We start from the raw sequence: 13,251 nt of genomic DNA on the forward strand, positions 1-13,251 counted from the left end.
CATTTCATGATCACTTTCACCCAAATTGCTTTCCACCTTCAGATTCGTAACCAATTCTTCCCTGTTGGTCAGAATGAAGTCTACACAATGGCTATCCCACTAGTTTCTTCCTCCACTTTTTGTTTCAGAAAGTTATCCCCAATACGTTGCAAGAACTTATTGGACGTTTTGTGTTTTGCCAGCAGATGTCTGGGTAATGTTCCCCATTAGTACCAAGTCTTCTTTTTTTTTTTTGGGTATTTCTGTTGTTTGTCGTAGAAATGTCTCATCCACCTCCCCTTCTTGATTTGGTGGTCTGTGGTATACCCATACCATGACATCACTGTTAATTTTTCACTCCTTTTATCTTTACCCAGAAACTTTCAATTGTTCTGCTTCTCACCATCTCCTGGACCTCAGAACAAGTGTATATTATCCTTGATGTATAATGCAACATTTTTTTTTATCCTGTCCGAAGAAGCAATTTTTCTGATATATGTTGCTGTTAGTAGTTTTAAATGCATTTTGGATAAGTTGATTAAAGGTTCTTTGTAGGGATTTCATCTTTGAATGTGTGAGAACCTAAGTTTCTTTTGAAATTTCATTCACCCCTGATTTTGTTTACCCTCTTCTTAGGGCTTATCTACACTTAAGCTTCAATGGCTCACCTGTACCGATGCTGCTGTGCTGCTTCAGCGAACACACTACCTATGCCAACAGGAGGGCTTCTTCCATCAGTGTAGGTGATCCATCCCCCTGAGAGGTGGTAGCTATGTTGACAGGAGAAGCCCTCCTGTTGACATAGCACTGTCTGCACCGGGAATTAGGTCAGTTTAACTGGTTTCAGAGTAGCAGCTGTTAGTCTGTATTCGCAGAAAGAAAAGGAGTACTTGTGGCACCTTAGAGACTAACAAATTTATTTGAGCATAAGCTTTCATGAGCTACAGCTCACTTCATCGGATGCATGCAGTGGAAAATACAGTGGGGAGATTTTATATACACAGAGAACATGAAACAATGGATGTTACCATACACACTGTAATGAGAGTGATCAGGTAAGGTGAGCTATTACCAGTAGGAGAGGAAGAGAATTCCTTTCGTAGTGATAATCAAGGTGGGCCATTTACAGCAGTTGACAAGAATGTGTGAGGAACAGGAGTGGGGGAAATAGTTTTACTTCGTGTAATCATAGAATCATAGAATCATAGAATATCAGGGTTGGAAGGGACCCCAGAAGGTCATCTAGTCCAACCCCCTGCTCAAAGCAGGACCAAGTCCCAGTTAAATCATCCCAGCCAGGGCTTTGTCAAGCCTGACCTTAAAAACCTCTAAGGAAGGAGATTCTACCACCTCCCTAGGTAACGCATTCCAGTGTTTCACCACCCTCTTAGTGAAAAAGTTTTTCCTAATATCCAATCTAAACCTCCCCCATTGCAACTTGAGACCATTACTCCTCGTTCTGTCATCTGCTACCATTGAGAACAGTCTAGAGCCATCCTCTTTGAAACCCCCTTTCAGGTAGTTGAAAGCAGCTATCAAATCCCCCCTCATTCTTCTCTTCTGCAGACTAAACAATCCCAGCTCCCTCAGCCTCTCCTCATAAGTCATGTGCTCTAGACCCCTAATCATTTTCGTTGCCCTTCGTTGTACTCTTTCCAATTTATCCACATCCTTCCTGTAGTGTGGGGCCCAAAACTGGACACAGTACTCCAGATGAGGCCTCACCAGTGTCGAATAGAGGGGAACGATCACGTCCCTCGATCTGCTCGCTATGCCCCTACTTATACATCCCAAAATGCCATTGGCCTTCTTGGCAACAAGGGCACACTGCTGACTCATATCCAGCTTCTCGTCCACTGTCACCCCTAGGTCCTTTTCCGCAGAACTGCTGCCGAGCCATTCGGTCCCTAGTCTGTAGCGGTGCATTGGATTCTTCCATCCTAAGTGCAGGACCCTGCACTTATCCTTATTGAACCTCATTAGATTTCTTTTGGCCCAATCCTCCAATTTGTCTAGGTCCTTCTGTATCCTATCCCTCCCCTCCAGCGTATCTACCACTCCTCCCAGTTTAGTATCATCCGCAAATTTGCTGAGAGTGCAATCCACACCATCCTCCAGATCATTTATGAAGATATTGAACAAAACGGGCCCCAGGACCGACCCCTGGGGCACTCCACTTGACACCGGCTGCCAACTAGACATGGAGCCATTGATCACTACCCGTTGAGCCCGACAATCTAGCCAGCTTTCTACCCACCTTATAGTGCATTCATCCAGCCCATACTTCCTTAACTTGCTGACAAGAATGCTGTGGGAGACCGTGTCAAAAGCTTTGCTAAAGTCAAGAAACAATACATCCACTGCTTTCCCTTCATCCACAGAACCAGTAATCTCATCATAAAAGGCGATTAGATTAGTCAGGCATGACCTTCCCTTGGTGAATCCATGCTGACTGTTCCTGATCACTTTCCTCTCCTCTAAGTGCTTCAGGATTGATTCTTTGAGGACCTGCTCCATGATTTTTCCAGGGACTGAGGTGAGGCTGACCGGTCTGTAGTTCCCAGGATCCTCCTTCTTCCCTTTTTTAAAGATGGGCACTACATTAGCCTTTTTCCAGTCATCCGGGACTTCCCCCGTTCGCCACGAGTTTTCAAAGATAATGGCCAAGGGCTCTGCAATCACAGCCGCCAATTCCCTCAGCACTCTCGGATGCAATTCGTCCGGCCCCATGGACTTGTGCACGTCCAGCTTTTCTAAATAGTCCCTAACCACCTCTATCTCTACAGAGGGCTGGCCATCTCTTCCCCATTTTGTGTTGCCCAGCACAGCAGTCTGGGAGCTGACCTTGTTAGTGAAAACAGAGGCAAAAAAAGCATTGAGTACATTAGCTTTTTCCACATCCTCTGTCACTAGCTTGCCTCCCTCATTCAGTAAGGGGCCCACACTTTCCTTGGCTTTCTTCTTGTTGCCAACATACCTGAAGAAACCCTTCTTGTTACTCTTGACATCTCTTGCTAGCTGCAGCTCCAGGTGCGATTTGGCCCTCCTGATATCTTTCCTACATGCCCGAGCAATATTTTTATACTCTTCCCTGGTCATATGTCCAACCTTCCACTTCTTGTAAGCTTCTTTTTTATGTTTAAGATCCGCTAGGATCTTATGACCCATCCACTCCCAGTCTTTATTCAATTAATGTTGTCCAGTTTGCAAATTAATTCCAATTCAGCAGTCTCTTGTTGGAGTCTGTTTTGAAGTTTTTTTTGTTGAAGAATTGTCACTTTTAGGTCTGTAATCGAGTGACCAGAGAGATTGAAGTGTTCACTGACTGGTTTTTGAATGTTATAATTCTTGACGTCTGATGTGTGTCCATTTATTCTTTTACATAGAGACTGTCCAGTTTGGCCAATATACATAGCGGGGGGGCATTGCTGGCACATGATGGCATATATCACATTGGTAGATGTGAGGTGAACGAGCCTCTGATAGTGTGGCTGATGTGATTAGGCCCAATGATGGTGTCCCCTGAATAGATATGTGGTCACAGTATGTGGATTTTTCTTCTGAGTGACTTAGTTATATTGACATAGGTTGCTAGTGTAGACCAAGTGTCATCCAGTTAAGCCAAAGAAAAGATTGAATATTAAGTGCAGTCTGCATAAAAAGCAGCAAAATCCATTTTGATGTGCAAATGGCAGAAGTGCTAAATGACTTTTGTTTCTGTTTTCCCCAAAAAGGTTAGCAAAGGTTAGTAGCAACTGGACGTTTAATATAGTGGATGCCAGTGAAAATGAGATAGGATCAGAGGCTATCATAGGAAATGAACAAGTGAAAAATTACTTAGCAAGTTAGATGTCTTCAACTCACCAGGGCCTGGTGAAATACATCCTAGAATACTCAAGGAGATGACTGGGGAGATATCTAAGTCATTAGCTATTATTAAGGCTATGTTTTAGTCATGGGTATATTTAGTAAAAGTCAAACAAAAATTCACAGCCCGTGACCTGTCCATTACTTGTGCTATATACCCCTGATTAAATCTTGGGGGGTGGGTGGTGCAATGGGGGGTGGCCCGGGGCATGCTGTGGGCACTTGGGGGAGCTGCAGTATACAGCCCAGGTCCCCCACTGGTGCTGGGGTGGGGGCGGAGCTGGCAGGCTCCCTACCTGGCTCCATGCCTCCCTGGAAGTGGCGACATCCCTTTCCCTCAGCTCCTAGGCAGAGGCATGGCCAGGCAGCTCTGTGCGCTGCCTCCTCCACCAGCGCTGGCTCCACAGTTCCCATTGGCCTAGGAGCTGAGGTGTGTCACCATTTCTGTTTCCCCCCCCAAGTTAAGCACTGCCCAGAGCCCTGACACCTTCCTGTGCCCCAACCGCCAGCCCTGAGCCCCCTCCCACCCCCAAACTCCTGCTGCTGCTTGGGGAGGGAGGCGCAGTGACAAAGGACTGCCCCAGCAGCAGCCAGTGTGGTTAGCCTAGGGGCTGCCTGAGCTGCTCAGGCTACCCCCAGGCCAGCCTCATCAGCCCCTACAGAGGTCCTGGAAAGTAACACAATCCATGACTTCTGTGACAAACTTGTGGCCTTAGCAATTATCTTCAAAAAGTCATGGAAGAGAGGAGAGATTCCAGAGGACTGGAGAAGGGCAAATAATACCCTTCTATAAAAAGGGAAATAAGGACAACCTGGGGAATTACAGACCAGTCAGCTTAACTTCAGTACCTGGAAAGATAATGGAGCAAATAATTAAGTTATCAATTTGTAAACATCTAGAAGATAATAAGATAAGTAACAGTCAGCATGAATTTGTCAAGAACAAATCATGTTAAACCAACCTAATAGCTTTCTTTGACAGAGTAACTAGTCTTGTGAATAGTGGTAGATGTAGAATATGTAGAATAGTGGTAGATGTGGTATATCTTGACTTCAGTAAGGTTTCAGAGTAGCAGCCGTGTTAGTCTGTATTCGCAAAAAGAAAAGGAGTACTTGTGGCACCTTAGAGACTAACAAATTTATTTGAGCATAAGCTTTCGTGAGCTACAGCTCACTTCATCGGATGCATTTGGTGGAAAAAACAGAGGAGAGATTTATATACACACACACAGAGAACATGAAACAATGGGTTTATCATACACACTGTAAGGAGAGTGATCACTTAAGATAAGCCATCACCAGCAGCAGGGGGGGGAAAGGAGGAAAACCTTTCATGGTGACAAGCAGGTAGGCTAATTCCAGCAGTTAACAAGAATATCAGAGGAACAGTGGGGGGTGGGGTGGGAGGGAGAAATACCATGGGGAAATAGTTTTACTTTGTGTAATGACTCATCCATTCCCAGTCTCTATTCAAGCCTAAGTTAATTGTATCCAGTTTGCAAATTAATTCCAATTCAGCAGTCTCTCGTTGGAGCCTGTTTTTGAATCTTTTTTGTTGAAGTATAGCCACTCTTAGGTCTGTGATCGAGTGACCAGAGAGATTGAAGTGTTCTCCAACTGGTTTTTGAATGTTATAATTCTTGACGTCTGATTTGTGTCCATTCATTCTTTTACGTAGAGACTGTCCAGTTTGGCCAACGTACATGGCAGAGGGGCATTGCTGGCACATGATGGCATATATCACATTGGTAGATGCGCAGGTGAACGAGCCTCTGATAGTGTGGCTGATGTGATTAGGCCCTATGATGGTATCCCCTGAATAGATATGTGGACAGAGTTGGCAACGGGCTTTGTTGCAAGGATAGGTTCCTGGGTTAGTGGTTCTGTTGTGTGGTGTGTGGTTGCTGGTGAGTATTTGCTTCAGATTGGGGGGCTGTCTGTAAGCAAGGACTGGCCTGTCTCCCAAGATCTGTAAGTAAGGTTTTTGATACTGTCTCGCATGAATTTTTCATAGACTAGGGAAATACAATCTAGATGATGGATGCACTCTAAGGTGGGTGCATAACTGGCTGGAAAACTGTTCCCAGAGAGTAGTTATCAGAGGTTCATGGTCATGCTGGAAGGAAGTAAGAAGTGGGGTCCGCAGGGATCAGTTCTGGGTCCTGTTCTCTTCAATATCATCATCAATGATTTAGATAATGGCATAGAGAGTTCACTTATAACATTTGTGTACGATATTTAGCTAGGAGGGACTGCAAGTGCTTTGGAGGATAGGATTAAAAATCAAAATGATCTGGACAAACTGGAGGAAATGGTCTGAAATAAATAGGATGAAATTCAATAAGGACAAGTGCAAAGTGTTCCTGCCTAAATGGAGTAATGATTGCCTAGGAGGGCGTACTGCAGAAAGGGATCTGGGGGTCATAGTGGATCGCAAACTAAAGTGTAACAATATTTCAAAAAAAGTGAACATCGTTCTGGGATACGTTAGCAGAAGTGTTGTAAGGAAGATGGAAGTAGTAATTTTTCCACTCTACTCCATGCTGATTAGGCCTCAAGTGGAGTATTGTGTCCAGTTCTGGATGTCACATTTCAGAAAAAATGTGCACAAATTGAAGAAAGTCCAGAGAAGAGCAGCAAACGTGATTAAAGGTCTAGAAAACATGACCTATGAGGGAAGATTGAAAAAATTGGGTTTGTTTAGTCTGGAGAAGAGAGGGCTGAGAAAGGGTCAGGATAACAGTTTTCAGGTACATAAAAGGTTGTTACAAAGAGGAGGGAGAAAAATTCTTTTCCTTAATCTCTGAGGATAAAACAAGAAGCAATGGACTTAAATTGCAGCAAGGGCAATTTAGGTTGGACATTAGGAAAAACTTCCAAACTGTTACGATGGTTAAACCCTGGAATAAATTGCCCAGGGAGGTTGTGGAATCTCCATCATTTGAGATTTTTAAGAGCAGGTTGGACAAATACTTGTCAGGGATGGTTTAGATCAAGAGTGGCCAAATGTACTGACCCTCCGAGTCGCATACAATAATCTTCAGACGTTCGAGAGCTACAAGACGTGCACAATCTGCGCCGCACGGCGGCGCCTGCCAGGATTCAGGACTTCTTCCCTGATACACCCCAGCTGGGCTAAAGCCTCAAGACCTCACTCCCTGCACGGCAGAAGTCATTAATCCCACCACAGGAGAAAAACCCCTAGTCCCATCACGCTGCCGCAGGGCAGAAACCCCTAGCCCCTCTTGCCCAGTCTTGTAGGTGGAGCTTGGCAGGAATATGGGGGAGGCTCCGGGAGCCACAGTTTGGCCATGCCTCGTTTAGATAATACTTAGTCCTGCCATGAGTGCAGGGGACTGTTCTAGATGACCTCTTGAGGGCCCTTCCAGTCCTACAGTTCTATGATCTATATGCAATAGTTTTCAATATTGTGCTCATATGCCACATTCCAGTTGATTGTTAGCATAAATAAGTGATGTCTAGAATTGTTTTTCTCTGTTTGAGTTTGTATGACAGCTATTTGGTATATGCTTGCCAGTTTAATTCCACTTTAACAATGTTGGTTTTCATGTTGTCATCCCTGTTTGTCTTGAATTAATTTGGAATGTAGATTTCCAGTCATGCTGAATCTTCTACCAAATGACTTTTCTGATTGGCTCCATGTGCTCATGGTTTTTCAGTTTACTTTCTTGCATAGTCTTTCTTCTCTGTTGTATTCAGTCTTTAACTTTCATTTAAGAAGCCCTGTATAAAAGATAAGTCATTCTCAGCTACTGAATTTAACTGTTATTGAAGGAATCAAAAATAGATTAAGACCCCAGGATATGAAAACAAAGTTGACTTGAACTGACATTGACCATTTTGATATTCTTTGTGAAATTTATGTGTGATAGAAACATATTCCCAAACACAAGTTGTCCGCTTTATCACTAGGAAAAATATTGAAATGTGAAGTATACTTCTGAAATTTTGGGGGCTTACTTACTATGCACAATTATGCGTAGTCAAAGGAAGTTCAAATCAATAACTTAATGACTGAATCTGGCAGCAAAATAAATGAAGAGGAAGCATTTTGTAATGAGTTAAACCAGCAATTTTACTTACTGTAATACACAGCTTATTTTTGTATCTGTATGGTTATGAAAATGGCAAGGTGCTTGATGGTAGAAGGGCATTTGAATTTCTGACTAAACTCTGTATTTTAACACATTCTTGGTAGTACTGGTTACTGAAATCACGTGTAGTAATTTTTTAGACATACCTTCTGATATTTAGACATGTTCTTCCCACTTCAGGTAGTATGTATTAAACTTTTTTTAACCAAGAAACTTCCAATGTCTTTTTGTTTGTTGAAGTGGTGACAGAACTCTAATATCAATAAACATCTCATTTTGAACAGATGCACCAAGTCTAATACTAGACGATAGTGAGGATGAAAATGCTTCATCAATTTTTGAGACGGGCTGTCACTCAGGATCACCAAAGAAACAATCGTCAGCTGCTATACATAAACCCTACCTTCATTTTACAATGTGAGTATATGCATTTAGCTGTGAAATTCATAGGAGATCTGAAACACTAAGGTCATACGCTGCTGTTTTGCACTTAGAGTTCAAAGAAAGGGTTTATAAAGGTGCTTCATGGCAACATCTTCATATTTATATCTAAATGTGTTTAAAATACCAGGAAAATGTTTATGGAGAGATTTCTGTGTTGAAGCCTTTGAGCAATTTTCTAAGCCATTCACACTCCTGTGAAGTAGTAAGAGTGTATAACTGAGCTGGTTAAACCTGTTTTGCCTACTGAGCTCTACTTAGCTTGAAAGTTCTCCTTAGTTTAACTAAAATCTTTTAAATGTTTTATAATGACTTTGTGATATTACCACCAGCCTATGGGTATTCGAGAGTAGTGTTTGGCCTTTGGTCCATAGCATTTTAAGAATGTAATTTCCATTTTTAGCCCCCGAGACATTTTTCAGACATTTGCTATGGAGATTTTAAACCTGAATCTCCAGCTGTTTTAGTAAGGAAGCAAAGATGCTGGTGCATTTTGGAAAATATTAAGTGTTCAACATATTGGCTGCTTTTTCTTACTGAGAAGTACTATTGAGCTTCAGTGTACCAATATCAGTTATTTATATATGTTTGTTGCATTTAAATCTGATATTACAAATTAGTTTGTTTCAGATCAGATTTCCTTGTACAGCTCTACTCGATATAACACGAATTTGTATATAACGCAGTAAAGCAGCGCTCTGGGGGGCGGGGCTGTGCGCTCCGGCGGGTCAGTGTGTCTGGCTCCGACACGCTGCTCTGAGTGGCGTGTTAAGGGTGCCGGGCTGGGGCCGAGGGGTTGGATAAGGGGCAGAGGGTCTTGGGGGGTGGAGGGTTGGATGGTTCGGAGGTTCTGGGGGTGGGGCGGTCAGGGAATGGGGGCATTGGATAGGGCGTGGGAGTCCCGGGGGGCCTGTTAGGGGGGCGGGGGGTGTGGATAGGGGTCGGGGCAGTCGGGACAGGGAGCGGGGGGGGTTGGATGGGTCAGGGGTTCTGAGGGGTCAGTCAGGGGGCGGGAAGTGACTATTAATAACAGAAATGCTCGAGGCCAAAGCAAGTTCAATATAACCTGGTTTCACCTATAAAGCGGTAAGATTTTTTTTTTTGGCTCCAGAGGTCCGCATTCTGTCTGGGTAGAGGTGTATTTCAAAAAGCCTGCTCTTAATTTTTCCCTCACTCTGTGTTTTTAAGTGCTTTTCTAAGGAAAGTTGCAGAGACATTGTAGGTTAGAATTTGTGTATTAAATTTAGAAGAAACGCAACTGTTTATATTATATTACCTAGAAATTTTAATTTTAATATATGAATTGTTTAGAGTAATATTTTGTATAGAGTCTGATGCCTGTTTCGCTAAAGAAAATGTGAGGCCAGTCAAGGCGCTGTTTAGTAGAGCCATCTTGTGGAAGAAAGAAAAGTTTTATATCTGAACAGTGATGCTTAAACAGTATTTGCAGTAACATGAACTTAAAAATAACTAAAGGAGTACTTGTGGCACCTTAGAGACTAACAAATATATTTGAGCATAAGCTTTCGTGAGCTCATGAAAGCTTATACTCAAATAAATTTTAGTCTCTAAGGTGCCACAAGTACTCCTTTTCTTTTTGCAAATACAGACTAACACGGCTGCTACTCTGAAACCTGTCATTAAAAATAACTGATTAGCTTAAAATAAAATCTTACTGTTTCCCTCAAGGTACATTGTCAAGCACTGCAGGCCCAAAATTCAGGTTTCAGTTGAAACAAAAGAAAAGAAAAAAGGACACACATAGCTAATTTTTAAATTTCATTATACATTTTTTTTTTTTTTTTTTTTTTTGGTGGATGGTTTTATGACCTTCCCCATCAGATCTGTAAAGCGAAAGACAAGTTTTGTGCATAATGCATGGCAACTAGAAAGTGATTGACCCAAAACTTAAACCAAGTAAAATTGAGTAATCTAGTTTCACTCTTCAGTCTGAATGAATTTTAAAGAGTAAACAGAGTAATAAAGAGAAAATTAAATTAATTTTAAAATTTAACTTTCAAATCAAGTAATATTAATGGGATGAGACACTGCTTTAAACCCCTCCCCGCCCAATACCTGGCTAGAATCCTTTTAGATTTTTGCCCTTCAAGAAAAATACAAAGTAATTTGATAGACTCACATTTGCAACCTTTAGAGGATTGTGTGTTCCCAGCTGGAAGCTTATTTGTATGAAGTATGCAATATACCATATATACTCGTTCGTTCGTTCGCCGACCCCCCAAGATGGATAGGTAAAAAATAGTAAAAACTGTATGACCATTTCATAAGCCGACACTATATTTCAGGGGTTGGCAAACTTTGGCTCCTGCCCTGTCAGGGTAAGCTGCTGGCGGGTTGGGACATTTTGTTTACCTGGAGCGCGCCACTTCCCGCAGCTCCCATTGGCTGGGAACGGCGAACCGCAGCCACAGGGAACTGAGGAGCTCCATGCCTGCAGACGCTCCAGGTAAACAAAACAACAATGTATTGGATATTCAATTTGATGATTTCATAGAGTTTAAAATCATCAAATTTTGGTGTAGGCCTGTTTATAAGCTGACCCCCGCTTTTTGATGCGTCACTTTTTACCAAAAGTATTCGGCTTATGAACAAGTATATATGGTAAATATTAAACTAGATACTAGACCCTAAATCAGTAAAGGTGCTTCAGAATTTTCGTAAATCCTTTTAAATCGATGGGTCTTAAGAATGTACTTAACTTTAAGAATGTTCTTAAGTGCTTTGCTGAATCTTGGGGTCTTGGCAGTTACAAATGCATTGGCATGAAATAAACAGCCCCTGTGCAATATTTTTAACTCTGAAAACCGATGAGTCAATTTCACTCTGTTCTTAGAGCAGACAAAATTACTTCACCTACTATCACTTAAAACCCCCCAGAAAATAAACAGCAGAACTTCCTTTTAGACAGCTGACAGGTACTTTGAAGGATGAAAAATATTGTCTTTTTGTTTTTTCTGGGCTGCTAAAAAGTAACCTTTGTTAGCTAAAGCCTTGCTACACACATGACTAAAGCTAGTGTTTATATCTGCATCCAATCAGCAATCTACAAAAATTGGTCATGGATATCCGTGGGTTTGCAGCGTTCTACTAACGGCTGCACAGGTTACTGTGCAGCAGTGACATAGGGCTATGCCAAGCCCCCAACCTCCTATTGCCCCCCACTTCTCTCCAGAGACCCCCTGCCCCACCGCCTGTTCCACCCCCGTCATATTTCCTTCCCTGCTCTGGGCAGGGAGTGTACAATCCTGGGCCCTCGTATGCAGGGCTGCCCTTACAGTGGGGGGTTCAGACACTCGTATGCAGCTGTGGGGGATCTAATGCACACAGACCCGGCCGGGACAGACAGTGGCAACAACTACTCTCTCCACAATGCTTTCCCTTGCTGCCTGCTAGTTTAAAGTACAACTACACCTCTTTCAAAATGGTTCTTGGATCACTCCCTTCTGTGAGTTATAGTTTACCTCCTCCATCTGAGCAAGCTGGGACTATAACTCACAGAATTCCCAGCGGACTTGCCGCATATCGCAGCCCGCTGCTGCATGATTCAGAGAGCCAAGCTGGAGCCCCAGAGCTGGGTGACAGCTGCTCCGTTTGGACGGGTGTGTGCTGCAGAGCTCTGCGCAGATACAAAATTTGTATCTGCACTCAAGCTGCAATCCGCAAAAATGCAGTACTCTAAAGCTGCATTTTTAAACACAATCAAACTCTTGTGTGAACCTTTAAATGGATTTAAGAGTGATTTATATTGATTTAGCTTCTCTTGGTAAGGAATAGATTTAAGACAGTTGATTTATAATCTAGGATTGCATCAGTTTAATAATACCCACACGGATTTTGCACTGATTAATTAAATCAGTTTCTAATCGGTTACACTGTTGCAACTGTGTGTATAGACAAGACCCAAGGTAATCAGTGCTGGAACTGAGGCATGCCAAAGTTAGCATAGTACGATCATTGTAAGATCTCTATCGTAGTAGATGAGATGATATTTTTAAAAAGTCTAAAAGAATTAAAATTTTAAAAATTACTAAATAAAAGCTGAAACACCAGGAACTCTGTATAGATAAACATATATGTATATATAATGATGCATGGTGATATCTTTAAAATATTACTTCTGTTATAGGTCAGCTTACCACCAGCCAACCTCTTATAGGCCAAGATTACTGCTATCAGGAGAGAGAGGTTCTGGTCAAACTTCTCACCTTGCTCCAGCACTATTGCACTCCCTTGAAAAATTCTCTGTACACAGGCTAGATCTGCCAGCACTTTATTCAGTTAGTGCCAAAACACCTGAAGAATCATGTGCACAGGTGAGTCTACATAATATCTAAGCATCATTGAGCATTGATGCTAGCTCTGGTTTATTCAAGCTTATTTCCAATAAAGTATGATATGCATAATTATGGTATTTTGGATAAAAGACAGTGTGCACGTGTCATTGCAAGGTAAAGCAGAGGAACATTCTAATATGCTAACATTAAAAACCTTTTCTTATAGGAATTCTGATTTTTCTGCTGATGCTGCATGTAGATGGCAATGACACGGAATGGGTAAACAGTTTTATCTGTCTAGGTAGTCGGTTAACAGCAGAAGGTTCTATATCTGAAGAAGTCATATGTTAGATCAGTCTGAGTCCTGCTTGGGCAACAGGATGTCTGTGTGACAACTAAGACAAGACATGTAGTCAATTCTGTGTTGAACATTCCTATGTGGAGCAGAACAGAGCCGTTAAAAACAGTTGAGGAGAGTAAACAAAAGTTTTCATAATCAAAAGTTATGGTGTATTCTTAATGTCCGTTTGTTTGATTTTTTTTTTGTCACAAAT

At 42.2% G+C, this 13,251-nt stretch overlaps 1 protein-coding gene across 1 annotated transcript in view; it reads left to right on the forward strand.

Annotated features, from left to right (window-relative positions):
* Positions 1–13,251, forward strand: part of ATAD2B (ATPase family AAA domain containing 2B) — a 180,933-nt gene that overhangs the window by 94,739 nt on the left and 72,943 nt on the right. The window contains 2 exon segments of the mRNA XM_043510164.1: positions 8,246–8,378; positions 12,550–12,736. Of these exon segments, the coding sequence (XP_043366099.1) occupies positions 8,246–8,378; positions 12,550–12,736 (320 nt within the window).

This window comes from Dermochelys coriacea, chromosome 3, assembly GCF_009764565.3.
Source record: "Dermochelys coriacea isolate rDerCor1 chromosome 3, rDerCor1.pri.v4, whole genome shotgun sequence".
Taxonomy (NCBI): domain Eukaryota; kingdom Metazoa; phylum Chordata; order Testudines; family Dermochelyidae; genus Dermochelys; species Dermochelys coriacea.